Below are 19,491 nucleotides of genomic sequence, written 5' to 3'. Positions count from 1 at the left end.
GGAGGAAGTTAATAAAGTGTGAAGCTGGATGAACACTGCAGGCCAAGCAGCATCTCAGGAGCACAAAAGCTGACATTTCAGGCCTAAACCCGTGGCGGGGACGGGGTGTGAGGGATGTGTTGCGGGAAATGCGGGAGACGCGGTCAAGGACGTTCTCGATCACTGTGGGGGGAAAGTTGCGGTCCTTGAAGAATTTGGACATCTGGGAAGTGCGGGAGTGGAATGCCTCATCCTGGGAGCAGATGCGGCGGAGGTGGAGGAATTGGGAATAGGGGATGGAATTTTTGCAGGAGGGTGGGTGGGAGGAGGTGTATTCCAGGTAGCTGTGGGTGTCAGTGGGCTTGAAATGAACATCAGTTTCCCACAGGTGATGTCCATTTCAAGCCCACTGACTCCCACAGCGACCACTTTGCAGAACACCTCTGCTCGGTTCGCAACAAACAACTGCACCTCCCAGTTGCAAACCATTTCAATTCCCCCTCCCATTCTTTAGATGACATGTCCATCATGGGCCTCCTGCAGTGCCACAATGACGCCACCCAAAGGTTGCAGGAACAGCAACTCATATTCCGCTTTGGAACCCTGCAGCCTAATGGTATCAACGTGGACCTCACCAGTTTCAAAATCTCCCCCTTCCCCAACTGCATCCCAAAACCAGCCCAGCTCTTCCCCTCCCCCCACTGCATCACTAAACCAGCCCATTATCTCTTTCCTGTTTGCAGTACTCTAGGTTTGGTCTCATTAATGCCTTTTGCAGTTGCAGCAACACTTTCTTACTGCTATTGTTGATTCCTTTAGCAATAAGCAACAAAATTCCATTTACTTCCCTTACAACCTGTTGCACGTGCAGGCTACTCTTCTGTGATTTATGTGGTTCAGCAGAGGGCAGCAGCAATGATGCTGATTGGCTGTTGGGGCAAAGATTTGCATTGGTGCCGTCGCCACTATAAACAGGGGTTTGTGGAGGAAGTTAATAAAGTGTGAAGCTGGTTGAACACTGCAGGCCAAGCAGCATCTCAGGAGCACAAAAGCTGACATTTCAGGCCTAAACCCTTCATCAGAGAGAGGAGGAAGTGTTGTCAAGACGCAGTGGCCAGTGTCAGTAGGGGTTGGCTGTAAGTTAGGTAGGTAGAGGCATCCTGGAGTCAGGAATGGAGGAGCTTCAACTCTTGACATTGTCCAACAAGTGTGAGGTACTTGTTTCCTGTGTGGATCAGACAAAGGGGTGTAGGGAGATGAGCCAACTGATCACTGTGCGATGACACAGGAGGCCATTCCAGAGGAGGGGAAGCAAACAGATACATGGCAGTTGTCAGGGATTGTATAATCAGAGGAATAGACAGTAAATGGGAATGAGAATCCTGCCTGGTGTGTTGCCTGCCCAGTGCCAGGGGAAGGGATATCTCTGACTGGCTTGAAAGGTTATTGGAGTGGGAGGGGGAGGAGCGAGTTGCTGTGGTCCATGTTGGGACTAACAACATACATGAGTAATATCCCAAAAATTTGAGAGAGTCGGAGGCAGAACTGAGTATGGTGGCCATTGCCAAGGAGAGGGTGCTAGAAATGCTGAATGGCCTGAAGGTGGATAAATAACCAGGACCAGCTGGCCCACATTCCAGAATTCTTAAGGAAATAGCGGAGGTGTAAGTAGTGATCTTTCAGGAAGCAGTGATAATGGGAACTGCAGATGCTGGAGAATTCCAAGATAATAAAATGTGAGGCTGGATGAACACAGCAGGCCCAGCAGCATCTAGGAGCACAAAAGCTGATGTTTCGGGCCTGGACCCTTCATCAGAGAGGGGGATGGGGGGAGGGAACTGGAATAAATAGGGAGAGAGGGGGAGGCGGACCGAAGATGGAGAGTAAAGATGGACAGGTCAAGGAGGTGGGATGAGGTTAGTAGCTAGGAAATGGAGGTGTGGCTTGAGGTGGGAGGAAGGGATGGGTGAGAGGAAGAACAGGTTATGGAGGCAGAGACAGGCTGGGCTGGTTTTGGGATGCAGTGGGTAGAGGGGATGAGCTGGGCTATTTGTGTGATGCAGTGGGGGGAGGGGTGGAGCTGGGCTGGCTTTGGGATGCAGTGGGGGGAGGGGACGAACTGGGTGGTTTTGGGATATGGTGGGGGAAGGGGAGATTTTGAAGCTGGTGAAGTCCACATTGATACCATTGGGCTGCAGGGTTTCCAAGCGGAATATGAGTTGCTGTTCCTGCAACCTTCGGGTGGCATCATTGTGGCACTGCAGGAGGCCCATGATGGACATGTCATCTAAAGAATGGGAGGGGGAGTGGAAATGGTTGCATTGCAAACAGTTTTGGTCCACTTAAATGAAGAGGGATGTAGTTATAATGGAGGCAGTTCAGAGGAGGTTCACTAGATTGATTTCAGAGATGACGGGTTTTACATATGAGGAGAGATAGTGCTGTTTAGGCCTGTACTCTCTGGAAATATGAAGAATGAGAGGAGATCTAATTTACATATTTAAATTGCTAAAGGTGTGTGGCAAATTAGACATAGATGGGACATTTCTTCATTCGGGGCAATCTCGAATGAGAAGGGTCTAGGCCTGAAATGTCAGCTTTCTTGCTCCTCTGATGCTGCTTGACCTGCTGTGTTCATCCAGCTCCACACCTTGTTATCTTAGAATGAGGGTTCTTAGTTTTAGGGTAAGGGGCAGCAGATTTAACATAGAGATAAGGGGAAATTCCTTCTTTCGAAAGGTCTTGGATCTGTGGAATTCACTTCCCGAGGTGGGTGCTGGGATACTCAGTAAGTTTAAGGAGCCAGATTTTTAATGAGTAATGAATTGTAGGGTTATAGAAAGCTAGTGGGAAAGTGGAGTTGTAGCTGAAATGAGATCAGCCATGATGGTATTAAATGGTGGAACAAGTTTGAGGGGCTGAATGGCCTATTCCTGCTGCTGGTTCTCAGGTTCTGACAGCCTAGAGCAGGTCACGGCTTTGTGTTTTTGTCATCAATTCTCAGGATGGTGGGTTCGCTGGTGAGGTGGGTAGTGCCATAGTCATCCTGGTGGTGAAAAATGACCAGTGTCTTGGGACATTGATGTCCCATATTGTGAGGGTCCCCTGGGGAAATCAATGGGAAGGGCAATCCAGCAACGTGACCTAGCGTCAATGATGGGAAGTGAAAGAGAGTAAAAGGACAGTGAGGAGTTTTGATAATCACTTGCAGTCAGTAGATGTAACGATTTGTTTCGATTATATACTTATGTGACCATGTAACAATTTGATTGGATATTGCTAGAGTCACATGTGCAGATTTGAACATGTGATAATGTGATCACTACTAACATGGAATAGAGGGTAGAATAAAATGTTGGTGAGAGATAAAAGTGTTTAAGTGTGTAATTTTTAAATAGAAAACCTATTTGTAAAAATAATGTAAAACCATAGTTTTGTAGCAAATCATAGAATGGTATGCAATGTTTGATCGGTTACAGCTTCCATGTGTCCACAAATAATTTGTTATGAAGGGGAATAGCCAAACCCCTCTGATAATTAAACTGAAACACAAACTCCAATCTGTTATGACAGGAGTATGAGTTCCCCTGTAATAATTATCCCTGAAAAATCCAGAGAAGCTCATCTTTCTTCCACTTATAATCTATTATGAGTGGTTGAAAGTAAGAAAATCCCTGATTGCCACTTTACATGTAGTAAGAAATAATTCATTTATGTGACCCAACAATGAACAAATTAACAGAGTTACTAACAAATGGACAAGTACTCCTTATACTACTAACTACTTCCCTAACTGGTCTAAATTCTTACTAGAATACTGTTCATATAAACACAAGTCCCACTTAATAAACCCAATTAATAAGAGAACAATGAATTATAACTTAATCTCTCCAAGGTCACACAGTCTGCCTTCTGGCATATTCTGCTTTCTCCACTTTCTTCACAAACACCTTTCTTCCACTAATTCTGCTTTTAAGGATGTTTTATCTCTATAATTTCTTCAATGTGGACTTTGAGCTAAAATACTATGGTACCTTTGATTTATTAGATGGGGTTTCTCTGAGAGCTGAATGGTGCTAACTCTGGCAAGTAGCAGATAACTCTCTGACTTTCCAAATACCCTTGTCTTATATACCCATAATGGCATAATCAAATTCTTATAACATGATTGGTTTCAGGTGGTCCACGTCATCAGATTTAATTTCAGTTGGTCTTCTGTATCGAGGTGCTTGGTTTAAATTAATTGGCCTAATTCAAACTTGTTGTCTCACTAAAAAATGTTGCTTGGCTGTGCAATACAAAATGTTTCCATTCAGGCACTCTTTGTGCACTTGTGTTTTAAACTTCCAAGCTCATACAAAGCACAAACTCTTAAAGGGACCACAGCACTCCTTTCCCCACAATCAGTCTTAAAAACAACTTCTAACTTCCTGTCTTTCAATTCAAGAATACTCTCCCTAACTTTGTAACAAATTGCTCAGATAAAGGAACCTAAGCCTTGTTTGATCTTAAAGGGATCAAAGGGTTAAAAATGTTTCCTTTCAGGATGTCCAAATTAGAATGATGTGTGAATTACTGAAGATTGCAACTAGCAATGAGGAGGTATTAGGTTCCCACATTGAAAAATCTCACAAAGGTAGAAGCCAAACCAGCTTGCAATTATGATACAGTCTTTTTGTCTTCATTGTATGTAGAGTTAATTAACAAAAAGAACAAAGAACAAACAACACTGCAGCACAGGCCCAGGCCCTTCAGGATATCAAGACTGTGGCAACACGTGATGCGTTTCTAAATGAAAAAGCTTTTGCCTCTACGCGGTCCATATCCCTCTATTCCCCACCTATTCATATCTCTGTCAAAATGTTTCTTATTTGATTGTAATGGTATCCACATCTAACTTCCTCTGGTAGTGCATTCCAGGCACTTACCACCCTCTCATACCTCATTTAAACTTACCCCTATTTACTTTAAACCCCAAGATCTCTAGTAGTTGATGCTTCTACCCTGGGAGAAAGACTCTGACTATTCATGTCTCATAAGTTTGTTCCCTTCTATCAGGTCGTCCCTCATCCTTCAACGTTCAAGTGAAAACAAACCAAATTTGGCCAATCTCTTCTCATAGCGAATACTCTTAAAACCAGGCAACATCCTGGTAAATCATTTCTGTACCCACTACAAATTCCCCACATCCTTCTGGTAGTGTGATGACCAGAGCTGCACACAATATTCCAAATGTGTCCTAATTGAAATTCTGTAGAGTTACAACATGACTTGCCAATTTTTATACACTGTGCCCCAAACGATGAACACAAGCACGTTATATGTCTTCTTGATCACCTTACCCAACTTTGTTGTCACTTTCAAGGAACTGTATACCCATATGCCTGTATCCCTCTTTGTGTTGATACTACTAAGAGTCTACTATTTACTGGAAACTTCTCTCCTGCATTAGATCTTCCAAAATGCAACACCTTGCATTTGGCTGGATTAAACTCCATGTGCCATTTCTCTACTTAAGTCTCCAGCCTATCTTCATCCTGCTATGTCCTCTGGCAATCCTCCTCACTATCTGCAACTCTCCAAATCTTTGCATCATCTATAAATTTACTAATCAAGCCGTGTACATTCTCCTCCAAATCATTTTAAATATATTATAAACAATAAGGGTCCCAGCACCGATCCCTATGGAACACTGATCATAGATGACCTGTCAGAAAAACAGCCTTCCATCTCTACTCTCTGTCATCTATGATGAAGCCAGCTCTGTATTCATTTTACTAGCTAACCCTAGATCCCTTGTAACTTCACCATTTTGTATCAGCCTGCCATGAGGGACCTTATCAAAGGCCTTGATAAAGTCCATATAGACAAAATCCACTGCCCTGCCCTCATCAATCATCTTTATCATTCCCTCAAAGAACTCATTAAAGTTTGTGAGACTTGACCTTTACCACACAAAGCAATGCTACCTGTCTACAATAAGTCCCCATTATTCCAAACGTGAGTAAATACTATCTCAGGAATCTTCACCAATAATTTGCCTACCACTGACATAAGGCTCACTGGCCTTTAATTTCCCACATTATCACAACTAAGCTTCTTAATGAAAGGAACAATATGGGCTGTTCCCTAGGTTTCTGGGATCTGTCCTGTGACTAAAGATGATCCACAGATTTTGGACAAAGCTCCAGCAATTTTGTTGCCTGTCTACCTCAGCATTCTGGGATAGATCCCGTCAGGTCCTGGGGATGCTTTTCAAAACATCCAGCACCTCCTCCTTTTTCAGTTTGACATGCCCCAGAATATCAAAATATCCCTTTTGAGACCCACCATCCACTATGTTCTTCTTTTCTCTTATCATCCAAGGATCCTGAATCACCGTTATCCTTCATTTTCACTGGAACATGCTGATCCTGATGTCTAATCAACTGGCCTTTAAAAGATTCCCACATGACAGATACGGATTTACCTTCAAACAACTCTCCCCCCCGATTTACTCTCCCCAGTTCCTGCCTAATATTGCGGTAGTCAGACTTCCCCCAATTCAATACTGTTACCCAAGGATTACTCTTATCCTTATCTGTAAGTAACTTAAAACTCATGGAATTATAGTCAATGTTCCCGAGGTGCTCCCCTACTGAAACTTCGTCACATGGCTAGGCTCATTCCCCAATACCAGATCTACTATGGCCCCTTCTATAGATAGACGATGTGATAGTGTTAGGAGACTTGCCAGTTAGGGGCACAGACAGGGCTTTTTCTGATGAAGGGTCTAGACCTGAAACGTCAGCTTTTTTGCTCCCAAGATGCTGCTTGGCCTGCTGTGTTCATCCAGCTCCACACTTTGTTATCTCGGATTCCCCAGCATCTGCAGTTCCCATTATCTCAGGGGCACAGACAAGCTGTGGTTCAGATTCCAAGATGGTGCGTTGACTCCCCGGTGCTAGGGTTAAGGGCTGCTCTGAGCGGTTGCATGAAATTCTTAAAGGGGAGGTTGAGCAGCCAGAGGTCCCTGTAAACATTGCTACCAACGAGTGAGGTAGAAAGAGGGATGAGGTCCTGTGGAGTGAGTACAGAGGGAGTTAGGAACAAGAGCTAAAAGCAGGACCAGTGCCATGTGTTGGTGAAGCAGGGAATAGAAAGATAGGACAGTGTCCAAAAAAGTGGTGCAGGGAGCAGGGTTTCGGGTTTTTGGATCATTGGGACATCTTCTGGGGCGGGAGTGGCCTGTTCAAGAGGGTTCAGTTGCACCTATACTAGAGGGAAACCAATATCCTCACAAGGAGTTCACTAGTGCTACTTGAAAGGGTTTAAACTAGAGAGACAGGAGGCTGGGAACCAGAGCAGCAGATCAGCAGGTTAGAGGGATTGAGGGTCAGGTAGCTATTAGGATCAATAAGTCATAAAGGAAGGACAGGCAGAGATATGTAAATAAACATGATGGTACTAATGGGCTGAAGTGTGTTTATTTCAATGCAAGGAGTATTATAGGTAAGGCAGATGAGTTCCTAGTCTGGGACTGTGATAGAAACTGAAAGAACTGTGGATGCTGTAAATCAGGAACAAAAACAGAAGTTGCTGGAAAAGCTCAGCAGGTCTGGCAGCATCTGTGAAGGAAAAAACAGAGTTAACATTTCAGGTCAGGTGAGCCTTCCTCAGTGCATGGGACTATGATGTTCTGATCATTACGGAGACTTGCATGAGAGAGGGACAGAATTGGCTGCTCAACATTCCAGGGTTTCATTGTTTTAGATGAAATGGGGAAGAAGGTAAAAGGGGTGGAGGAGTTGCATTACTCATGAGGGAGAATGTCACATCTGCACTCAGAAAGGACATACTGGAAGGCTCATCCACTGAGGCATTATGGGTAGGGCCAAAAAATAAGATGGGTGCAGGATAGGATTATACTATAGGCCTCCCACCAGCCATTGAGGCATTGAGGAACAGATATCCAGGCAGATTATGTAAAGATGCAATAACAACGGGGTTGTCATAGCTAATGAATTTAACTTCCCCATATTGACTGGGACTCCCTGAGACCAAGAGGCTTAGATGGGGCAGAATTTGTTATGTACATCAAAGGGGGTTTTTGAAACAGTATGTGGATAGTTCAACTAGTGGAAAGGTCATACTGAACCTTGTATTTGCTAATGAGCCTGGCCAAGTGACTGACCTTTCAGCAAGGGAGTATTTTGGAAACAGTGATTACAACTCCTTAAATTTTAAGATGGCTATGGACAAGGATATGAGGATATTGCAGGAAGGTAGTAAATTGGAGGAAGGCAACTTCAGTCAGTATTAGATAGCAGGAGTTAGGGAATGTTAATTGGGAGGAACTGTCATGAGGCAAGTCCGCATTTGACATGTGGGAACTGTTTAATGACCTGCTGTTGAGAATTCAATACCAGCATGTTCCAATAAGGAGGAAGGACAAGAATGGTGAGCTAATGGATCCTTGGATAATGAATGAGGTTGTGAATTTAGTCAAAAGGAATAAAGACGCATATGTAAGGATTAGAAAGCTAAAATTGAAAAGGCCCATGAGAAACATAAAGAAATCAGGAAAGAACTCAAGCATGGAATTAGGAGAGCAAGAAGGGACCATGAAATTACCTTAGCAAGTAGGGTTAAAGAGAATCCCAGGGCATTCTACACACACGTTAAAAACATAAGGATAACTAGGGAAAGAGTAGGCTCACTTAAGCATAAAGGAGGGAACTTGCGCTGGGAGGCAGAGGATGTGGGTGAGATCCTAAATGAATACTTGGTGTTTGTATTCACCCAGGAGAAGGATTTGGAGATAGTGAGATTTGTGTGGAGCATGTTAATACTCTAAGGCATTTTGAAATCAAGAAAGAAGTGGTGTTGGGTCTCATGAAGAGCATCGACGTGTATAAGCCCCAGGGCTCGATGGTATCTACCCCAGGTTGTTGAGAGAGGCAAGAGAGGAGTTTGCTAGGGTTTTGATCATGATCTTTGTGTTCTCGCTACTGGTGAATAGCAAAAATTGTTCCTCTGTTCACAAAGAGAAGCAGGGATAACCCAGGAACTATAAACCAGACAGTCTCACTTTGGTGGTTGGGAAGCTACTGGAGGAATTCTTAGGGATAGGATTTACAGACATTTGGTAAAGCATGGCCTAATTAGGGACAGTCAGGATGGCTTTGTGCAGAGGAGGCCATGTCTTATTAACTTGATCAAATTTTTTGAGGAGGTAATGAAGATGATCAATGTAATCTACATAGATTTTAGTAAGGCCCCTCGGCCTTACTACAAGGTCCCTCGTGGCCAGCTCATCCAGGAGATTAAGATGTATGGAATCCACAGTGACTTGGCGGTATGAATTTGGAAGTGACTTGCTCATAGAAGACAGAAGATATTGGTGGAAGGGTGTTTTTCTGGGTGGAGGTCCGTGACTAGTGGTGTTCCACAGGCATACATACTGGGACCTCTGCTGTATGTGATATATACAAATAGGTTGGATGAAAATGTAGATGGGTGGGTTAGTGCGTTTGCAGATGCCACAAAAATCGGTGGAGTTGTGGATAGTGTAGAAGGTTGTCAAAGGATACAGCGCGGTATAGATCAGTTAGATTGGGGTGAGGAAATGGGAGATGGAGTTTAATCTGTTTATGTGTGAGGTGCTACGCTTTGGGAGATCAAATGTTAAGGAAAAATATACAGTTAATGGCAAGACCCTAATGTAATGATGTACAGAGGGATGTTGGAGTTCAAATCCATAGCTCCCTGAAAGTGGCCATACAAGTAGATAGGATGGTAAAGAAGGAGTATGGCAAGCTTTCTTTATTGGTCAGGGAATTGAGTGCAAGAGTCAGGATGCCATGTTGCAACTTGGTAAGACTTTGGTTAAGCCACATGTAGAGTGCTGCATTCAGTTCTGGTTGCCACATTACAGGAAGGATGTGGAGGCTTTGAAGAGGGTGCAGAAGAGTTTAACAGGATGCTGCCTGGATTAGAGGCTATGGGCTATAAGGAGAGCCTAGAAAATCTTGGGTTGTTTTCTCTGGAGCGGCTGAGGCTGAGGGAAGACTTGATAGAAGCCTACAAAATTATGAGATGCATAGGGTAGAGTTGACAGTCAGATTCTTTTACTCAGAGTTGAAATGTCTAATGCTAGGGGGTGTGCATTTAAGGTGAGAGGGGGATATTCCAAAGGGACAAGATTTAAACACAGAGTGTGGTAGGTGTCTGGAAGGCGCTGCCAGGGATGGTGGTGGAGGCAGATATGATAGGGGGTGTTTAGATAAGCACATGAACATGCAAGGAATGGAGGGATATGGACCAAGGGCAGGCAGAAAGGGTTAGTTTAATTTGGCATCATGTTTAGCGCAACATCGTGGGCCAAAGGACCTGTTCCTGAGCTTTACAGTTCTATGTTCTATCACTATTTACAGATTCTGTTTGGTGTATAAATGCTGATATTTGCCAAGTAACTAGCTGTATTGCCAGGTTGTCGCTACTCAGATTGTCACATAGAAACAGATGCTGAACCTAGAGCTAGAGAATGAAACGGCACAGAAAGAAGCCATTCAGCCCATTTTGTGCTCACCCTTTCAAAGGGCAATTCAAGAAAATCCATTGCTCTGTACGATTAAAATTATTCAAATTTCAGACAGTGATGGCTTGACCACCCCATACCCAGTCGTATCTTTCCAGCTCTGCCTTTGTGTTTGATGGAAAAACTTATCAATCAACATCGGCCTTTCTGAATACGGAAAGCCAAAAAGGTGTTGATTGGTAACAGGCTGGTAGTAGACCAGAGTTTCAACCAATCTAGCAGCAGAATGATGTTGATTGACATCATCATAGCCCAGTGAAGCACAGCGCCTTTACCCTGAACAGCGGAAAAATTCACTCTATTGTTGCATGACTATGTGTAGCGAGAACATGGTGTGACCTCAGCTAGTTTCCTGTAATCTTGTGTCGTTTTAAGTTATCTTGTACCGTTAGAGTTGACAGCTTTTGTTTACTGTAACAATTACTTCAACTGTGCCTGGAATCAGCTTGTGAAATATCCCTTCCATAGCACCAGAGTGATGCCTGTGACCCAGAGGTAAGAATTTTACTTTTTGCTTAAAGTAACTAAAGTGCAGCAACCCTCGAGGGCCGTCAGTCAGAAGTGGCCATTATTCATTGGTAAGTCCCATAGTTCAGCTTTGATATTCCTCTCTACACAGGCCATCACACAGGCAGGGGAACACAACATGAGAATGAATAGCACCCCACCCTGCCACCAATATTTGGCAGGAGGAGGCCAGCACAGGGTTGAGAGTGTGTGTGTGTGTTTGTGTGTGTGTGTGTGTATTAGTGTGTCTGTGTGTGTGTGTGTGTGTGTGTGTGTGTGTGTGGTGTGTGTATTTGTGTGTGTGCATGTGTATTTGTGTGTGTGTGTGTGTATTTGTGTGTGTGCCTGTGTATTTGTGTGTGTGTGTGTGTGTGTGTGTATATTTGTGTGCGTGTGTGTGTGTGGATGTATTTGTGTGTGTGTATTTTTTGTGTGTGTGTGTATTTGTGTGTGTGTGGGTGCATGCATGTACGTGTGTGTGTGAGCGAGTGTGTACGTGTGTGTGTATGTGCATGCATGTACGTGTGTCTGCGTGTGTGTAAGTGTGTGTGTGTTAGTGTGTGCATGCATGTATGTGTGTGTGAGAGAGAGTGTTTGTGTGAGGGAGTGTGTGTGTGTGCATGCGTGTTCGTGTGTGCGCGTGTGCGTGTGTGTCTGTGTAAGAGTGTGTGTGTGTGTTAGTGTGTGCATGCGTGTACATGTGTGTGTGAGGGAGTTTGTGTGTGTGTGCGCATGTGTGTCTGTGTGTGTGAGTGTGTGTTAGTGTGTGCATGCATGTACGTGTGTGTGTGAGATAGTGTGTGTGTGTGTATTTGTGTGTGTGTGTGTGTATTTATGTGTGTGTGCGTGTGTGTGTGTGTATTTGTGGTGTGTGTACATGTGTGTGTGTATTTGTGGTGTGTGTATTTGTGGTGTGTGTATTTGTGTGTGTGTGTATTTGTGTGTGTGCGTGTGTGTGTGTGTGTGTGTGTATGTATTTGTGTGTGTGTATTGTGTGTGTGTGTGTGGGTGTGTATTTGTGTGTGTGGGTGCATGCGTGTACGTGTGTGTGTGTGTGCATGTGTGTCTGTGTGTGTGTTAGTGTGTGCATGCATGTACGTGTGTGTGTGTGTGTATGTGTGCGTGTGTGTGTGTGTGTGTGTGTATTTGTGTGTATTTGTGGTGTGTGTATTTGTGTGTGTATTTGTGGTGTGTGTATTTGTGTGTGTGTGTGTGTGTGTGTGTATTTTGTGTGTGTGTGTGTGTGTGTGTGTGGGTGTGTATTTGTGTGTGTGGGTGCATGCGTGTACGTGTGTGTGTGCATGTGTGTGTATGTGCATGCATGTACGTGTGTCTGCGTGTATGTAAGTGTGTGTTAGTGTGTGCATGCGTGTACGCGTGTGTGAGAGAGTGTCTGTGTGAGGGAGTGTGTGTGTGTGTGCATGTGTGTATGTGTGTGCATGTGTGTGTGTGCGCGCGTGTCGGTGTGCGCTCGTGTTTCTCTCCTTGTGTATGTGCATGTCTGTCTCTGTGTGTGTGTGCATGCGTGTATGTGTGTGTGTGTATGCGTGTACGTGTGTGTGTGTGTCTGTGCCCGCGTGTGTCTGTGTGTCTGTGCCCGCGTGCGTCTGTGTGTGTGCATGTGTGTGTGTGTTGTGCATGCGCATGTGTCTGTGTGTGTGTGTGTTGTGTGTGCGCGTGTGTATCTGCCAATGAGTTACATATCCTGCACTATAAACAATTCATTGGCACTCTTACAATTGTACACATCAATAATGATCAAATAGGAGGAGATGGAAGAGGAATTCAATAGTGGAGAAAAGCATGCATTTACTTAGCACCTTTAACACAATAAAACATTTCAAGGCTCCTCAAAGCTTGACGATGCCATGTAGAAATACTTAGACAGGAGGTCATGATTGTGGTCAAAAAGGCTAGTTTTAAGGAGCATCTTAGAGGAGGAAAGTGAGGTGTGTGGAGAAATTTCCCGCATGGTAGCACCAATCCTCTATTTATGTCAGGAAGATGTCTGCCTGCAGTGGGTAAGCAGTCAGTCAGATTCATTGAGACCTTGTTGTGCCTCACTTAAAGGTGGTCAACTGGGATTTGTCAGTTATTCCCCAGGATCTTGCAGGTTTAGCTAGGAATTGTGTCCAATGATACAGACATCTTGGAGGGTTGTCAGGCTGGAGAAGGTTACAGATAGGGAGGAGCTGGACAATTAATGATGAGAAATTTAAAGTTGAGACATTTACTCCAAGCACAGCAATGTAGCACAGAGGAGCTGAAGGATAAATGAGCTTTGTGCATATGGGCTACAAGGTTTTTGGACACAGTTTGATGGAGGGTGGATTGTTGAGATTTTTTCATTTAAACAGTGCCTTTCTTGAAACAACGCAAAAGCATTTAGCAAGAAATGAAGGATTTTCTGAACCGTAGCCATGACAATGCCAACAAAACCTCAACCAATTTCAACTTCAACTTAGAAACCTCAGTACGATAATGGCTAGTTTGCATGTTTACATGATGTTGAAAGAGCGTTTAAAATTGGCTGGATCAATAGGTAGACTGCCACCCCTACTTTTTATCAAATAGTGTCTTAGGATCTTTTGGGGCTCAGCTGAGAGGACAGGTGTGATTTAATATCGCCTTGGATGTCGCTGCACTGCACCGTTGGAATGTCAGCGTGCTGTAAATCTCTGGGCCTGGTACTGAACCCATGACTGCCATAGTCAGACGTACGAGCACAAAATGTTGAGTCACCACTGACTCTGTGTGTTATGAAAGTCACCCATGGCTGATCTTCCCAACAGCGAACAGAAGATGTGGAACATCCTGAGTTCCAACCAGTACCTGGGGAATGGGTCACTCACTGGAATTTCCTCCCCTAATTCGTATGGAAGCGGGTTCCCTGCTCAATTTAGGGTCTTGGTTTGGTCCCTGAGAGACTAATAGAGCCATCCACTTAAGAGGAGCAGGAGGTTATCGGGATGGGTAGGGTAGGGGGGAGAGAGAGAGAGAGAGAGAGAGTGCTTCATCCTGGTCACTCTCTCTCTCTCTCTCTCTCTCTCTCTCTCTCTCTCAACAACTTTTGAAAACAAAGGTCAATACTGAGGCTGCAAGGGATTAGAGGAGTGGGGGTGGGACTTGTTTAGTAAGAACATTTCCCTTGCAGCTAGTCAGGAAGGGCTGGTCTCCATGGCTTTCTGTAGCCCTGACCTCCAGAGCTTCCTCTACGACTTTGCAGGAACATAAACTTTCCAAGGTGGTGTCCTTAGCAAAGCTCTCTCTGACTGTCCGTCCTGTGGAGGTATGTAGTGGCACAGGCTTCAAATTGGGTAATGATAAGGAGTTATAAATGCAAAATGTTATTCATGGGAGCTGTTCATTGGCCCCCTAACAATAGTTATATGGTAGGATGGTGTACAAAGGAAGAAATATTGGCTCTTGTTAAAAAGGTGTGGTAATAACCACTGTGGTTTAATCTTCATTAGACTGGAAAAATCCGATAAGTAAATGATACCCCGAAGAGGGGTTCATAAAATGTTTTCAGGATAGTTCTTAGAATAGCACATTCTGCAACCAAGCAGGGATTGGTATTTGTTCTGCCTTATAATGAAGGAACGCAAAGTTGTAGTGATCATAACATGGTTGAATGTTACAGTCAGCTGGAGGGAAGGAAAAGTGGCTCTACGACTGAGATAACACAGTGTGGAGCTGGAGGAACACAGCAGGCCAGGCAGCATCAGAGGAACAGGATGGGACCCTTCTTCAGAAAGCTGCTGTGTTCCTCCAGCTCCCCACTTTGTTATTCTCTGATTCTAGCATCTGCAGTTCTTGCTATCTCTGGGTGTAAGACTAGATTTTTAAACATAAATAAGTGCAATTATGAGAGCATGAAAGCAGAGCTATCTAAACTGAATTGGCAGATTAAAAGGTCAATAGGGGCAGTGGCAGATATTTAAAGGGATACAAGGTGTACAAGGATGTCCAGGTCCCACTGCACACTCCCCTCTCCCAATTTACAGCCATGGAGGTAGTAATCTGCCTTCTTATTTTTGCTTCCGAAATGAATAATCTCACATTTATCCAAAAATACTGTATCTGCTATTGATTTGCACACTCACCCAGCCTGTTGAGATCATGCTGAAGGCTCTTTGTATCCTGGTCACAGTTCACACCCCTCCCCCACCCAACTTGGTATCATCTGCAAACTTTGAGCTGTTACATTTTGATCCAAATCATTAATATATATTGTGAATAGCTGGGGTCCCAGCACCAATCCCTGTGGCACCCACTAGTTACTGTCTGCAATTTGAAACAGACCCATTAATTCCTTCTTTTTATTTCCTCTCTGCCAACCAGTTTCCTGTCCGTCTCAATACACTTTCCCCAACCCCATGCACTTTAAACTTGCACATTAATCTCTTCTGTGGGACTTTGTCAAAAGCTTTCTGAAAGTCTGAATATACTACATCGACTGGCTCCCCCTTGTCAACTCTACTAGTTACATCTGTATAGAATTCCAACAGATTTGTCAACGTGATTCCCCCTTCATAAATGCATGTTGACTCTGTCTGATCTTGCCACTGCCACTGCCAGGCAATTACAGGAAGATACTGCCACAATGGTAATGTCACTAGACTAGCAATCCAGAATGTCAGGCCAATGTTCTGGAGACAGAGGTTCATGGCAGTTGGAGCAATCCGATTTTAGTAGAAATCTGGAACAGTCTAGTGGTGACCATGTAACCACTGTTTATTGCCATTAAAAACTCATCTGGTTCACTCATGCCACTTAGGAAAGGAACTCTGTCATCCTCAGCTGGTCTGACAACAGACCCAAAGCACTGGTGAGGTAATTACCTAGTGGTATTATCACTAGACCATTAACCCAGAGACCTAAGTAATGGCATAGGGATCTGGGCTCAAATCCCACCATGGCAAATAGTACCCTGCCTTAAATAAAGTGACTAATACTCTACACAATACTCTAGATATGCAGTCTTCTACAAGAGAAGCATATCCTCTCTATTTTTGTCTTCAATTCCATTATAATGAGCGATAACATTCTATCAGCTTTCCTAGTTACTTGTTGCACCTGCATACCAACTTTGTGAGTTCTACACGGGTTCACCTATATACCCCTGTGTTTGAGAGGTCTGCAATCTCCTACCATTTAGATCTTTCTGTTTATTCTCATAACACTCAGCTGTTGGAAAACCCATTTGGTTCACTACTGTCCTTTTGGGAAGGAAATCTGCCATCCTTACCTGCTGTGGCATACATGTGACTCCAGGCCACAGCAATGGGGTTGACTCTTAACTGCCCTCTTGGGGCAATTAGGGATGGGCAATAAATGCTGGTCTAAGCAGCAGTAACCACATCCTGTGAATGAATAAAAAAAAAGCAGTAAATAAATAAGCAAAGAATGATTAAAAAGTTAAGAAGAAGGAAAAAATAGTTTGAGAGAAAGCTAGCCAGAAAAAAACAAAACCAGGTCTTTTTTCATTGGAGAAAAGGAGGAGGAGAGGGGACCCCATTGAGGTATACAAGATAATGAGAGGCATAGATAGAGTTGATAGCCAGAGACTATTTCCCAGGGCAGAAATGGCTAGCACGAGGGGTCATAGTTTTAAGCTCGTTGGTGGAAAGTATAGAGGGGATGTCAGAGGCGGGTTCTTTACACAGAGAGTTGTGAGAGCATGGAATGCGTTGCCAGCAGCAGTTGTGGAAGCAAGGTCATTGGGGTCATTTAAGAGACTGCTGGACATGCATATGGTCACAGAAATTTGAGGGTGCATACATGAGGATCAATGGTCGGCACAACATCGTGGGCTGAAGAGCCTGTTCTGTGCTGTACTGTTCTATGTTCTATGTTCTATAATAGAAGTTTCTCTGGACATTTGAAAAAGAAAGAAGTTCACAAAGTGAGCATTGACCCTATTGGAAGAGGCTCTGGGGAATTGACAATGGAAAACAAGGAGATGACGGAAGAACATATCTTACATTATTTTTCACTGTAAAGGATAGAATTGACTCTTTAAAAATAGTTGCAACTCAGGAAGTGATTGAGAGGAAGGAAGACAAGAAAATAACTATCAGTGGTACAAACTCAACTTGTTACGATTTATAAAAATAACTTGAATGAATGGACTGAAGGTATGAGCACTGACTTTGCTGAGGACACAAAGATGGGCAGGAAAGTAGGTTTTGAAGAGGACATGAAAAGATTAAAGGATAGCTACATTAACTCAGTTGCAAAAAGATGCGGCAAATGGAGTGCAATGTGAGAAAATGGGAAATTGTCCAACTTGGCAGGGAGAATAAACAGAAAGATCTAAATGGTAGGAGATTGCAGGCCTCTCAAACACAGGGGTATATAGGTGAACCCGTGTAGAACTCACAAAGTTGGTATGCAGGTGCAACAAGTAACTAGGAAAGCTGATAGAATGTTATCGCTCATTATAATGGAATTGAAGACAAAAGTAGAGAGGATATGCTTCTCTTGTAGAAGACTGCATATCTAGAGTATTGTGTAGAGTATTAGTCACTTTATTTAAGGCAGGGTATAAATGCATTTAAAGCAGTTTAGAGAAGGTTTGTCTGACTACTACCAGGAATGAACGGGTTGTCTTAGAAAGAAAGATTGAGTGGGCCAGGCTTGTGCCCACCGCAGTTTAGAGGAGTAAGAACTGACTTGATTAAAATGATGGGTTTGGACAGTGTGAATGAGTCCTCTTCCTTGAAAATGTAGAACTGTTTAAAAATAAGGAGTATCCCATTTGAGACAGAGATGAGGAAAAACCTTTCCTCACAGACGGTTGTGAGCTCTCTTCTGGAAAAAGGTAGTAGGAAGCAGGGAGTTTGTATGTTTTTAAGGCAGAGCTGGATTGATGGTTGATAAGGAAATGGGGCAAAGGTCATCCTGAGCAATGTGGAGCAGACAGATGAGCCATGACGTTATTGAATAGTGGTATCTGCTCAAGAGACTGGGTGGCCAATTCCTGCTCCTAAATAGTGTGTGTGTGAGAGTAAATTGGGTCTATATTCTCTGGAGTGTGGAAGAATGAGAGGTGTTCACATTGAAGTGTACAATATTTTGAGGGGGAGGCATGATACTGAGAGATTATTACCATTAATCACGGAATAGTAAACACGGCTGCACATTCTCAAGATAAGAGCCCAATTAATTTGGGACTGAGATGAAGAGAATTTACTCCACTCGAAGGTCTTTGAATCTTTGTAGGTCCTGAAAATCCTGCCCACATTGTTAGTGAGACCCACAGACAGAAATCCGAGCATAGCAGTGGCCAGTTTGATTCTTTTGGGTTTCTCCTGCTCAATAAATCGAGTTGTGTTCGACAATAGTGCAAAGCCACTCAGAATTGGCCTGAATCCCAGCTGAACTGTTAAAACCATTCCAAACTTTCCAAAACATGAGTCAGCTATTTTAGTTGGAATAAGAACAATTTTTAGAATTATTATTCTTTTATGGGATTCTGAAAAGCCAGCAATCTTCTTTATTTATTCATAGGATGAGGGCATCACTAGCGAGGCCAGCATTGATTGCCCAGAGAGCAGTTAAGAGTCGCTACATTGCTGTGGGTCTGGAGTCACATGTAGGCCAGAACAGGCAGAATGGCAGTTTCCTTCCCTAAAGGACATTAGTGATCCAGATGTGTTTTCCCAACAATCAGCAATGGGTTTATGTTTGTTGTTGGACTCTTAATTCCAGATTTCTTTCTTTGAATTCAAATTCTACCATCTGCCATGGCAGGATTAGAACCCATGACCCCAGAAGACTGTATCAGTGATAATGGGAACTGCAGATGCTGGAGAATCCAAGATAACAAAGTGTGGAGCTCGATGAACACAGCAGGCCAAGCAGCATCTCAGGAGCCCTGTCTCTGATGAAGGGTCTAGGCCCGAAACGTCAGCTTTTGTGCTCCTAAGATGCTGCTTGGCCTGCTGTGTTCATCGAGCTCCACACTTTGTTACCCCAGAAGACTGTCTGGGTTTCTGGGTTAACAGTCCAACAATAATATCACTGGGCCAGCAGTCCTTCTAGGATGCTACCTGTCCAGAACCAAGTGACTTGTTCAGCCACAACATGGGGAAGCTATGGGCAGACCATGTTCCTGTGGGTCTGGAGTCACGTGTAGACAAGAATGGATGAGGATGACAGCTTTCCTTCCTGAAAGTGAACATGATGGGTTTTTACAAAAATCAATGATGGTTCCATGATCGCCATCACTGAGATGAACTTTGGATCCTAGAAATTTTCATTAAATTTAAATTCCACCAGCTGCTGTGGTGGAATCAGAACTCATGACCTCAAAACATTCACTGACCTACCTGGATGACTAGCCCGATGAGTTTACCAATAAACCACCATCCTTCCCACTCATATATGGTACCAGTCATTTGATTTTAGCTTTTAATTGC

At 43.7% G+C, this 19,491-nt stretch overlaps 1 protein-coding gene across 6 annotated transcripts in view; it reads left to right on the top strand.

The window, feature by feature from the left end:
- Positions 1-19,491, top strand: part of LOC125466037 (N-acetyllactosaminide beta-1,3-N-acetylglucosaminyltransferase 3-like) — a 94,210-nt gene that overhangs the window by 11,952 nt on the left and 62,767 nt on the right. For 4 of the 6 annotated variants that reach the window (XR_007250367.1, XM_048560135.2, XM_048560136.2 and 1 more), the window contains exon 1: positions 10,828-11,053. The exons of 1 other annotated variant lie outside the window; for it this stretch is intronic. Coding sequence is in view for 1 of the 5 variants with exons in the window: in XM_048560135.2 (XP_048416092.1) it covers positions 11,037-11,053 (17 nt within the window). In the remaining 4 variants the exon portion in view is untranslated. Of the gene's footprint in view, positions 1-10,827; positions 11,054-14,333; positions 14,355-19,491 lie in introns of those variants that run through there. One more of the 6 variants, XM_059638512.1, reaches the window with a different exon arrangement.

Source organism: Stegostoma tigrinum, chromosome 30 (assembly GCF_030684315.1).
Source record: "Stegostoma tigrinum isolate sSteTig4 chromosome 30, sSteTig4.hap1, whole genome shotgun sequence".
NCBI classification, from domain to species: Eukaryota; Metazoa; Chordata; class Chondrichthyes; order Orectolobiformes; family Stegostomatidae; genus Stegostoma; species Stegostoma tigrinum.
This window is presented reverse-complemented; position numbering and strand designations above follow the sequence as displayed.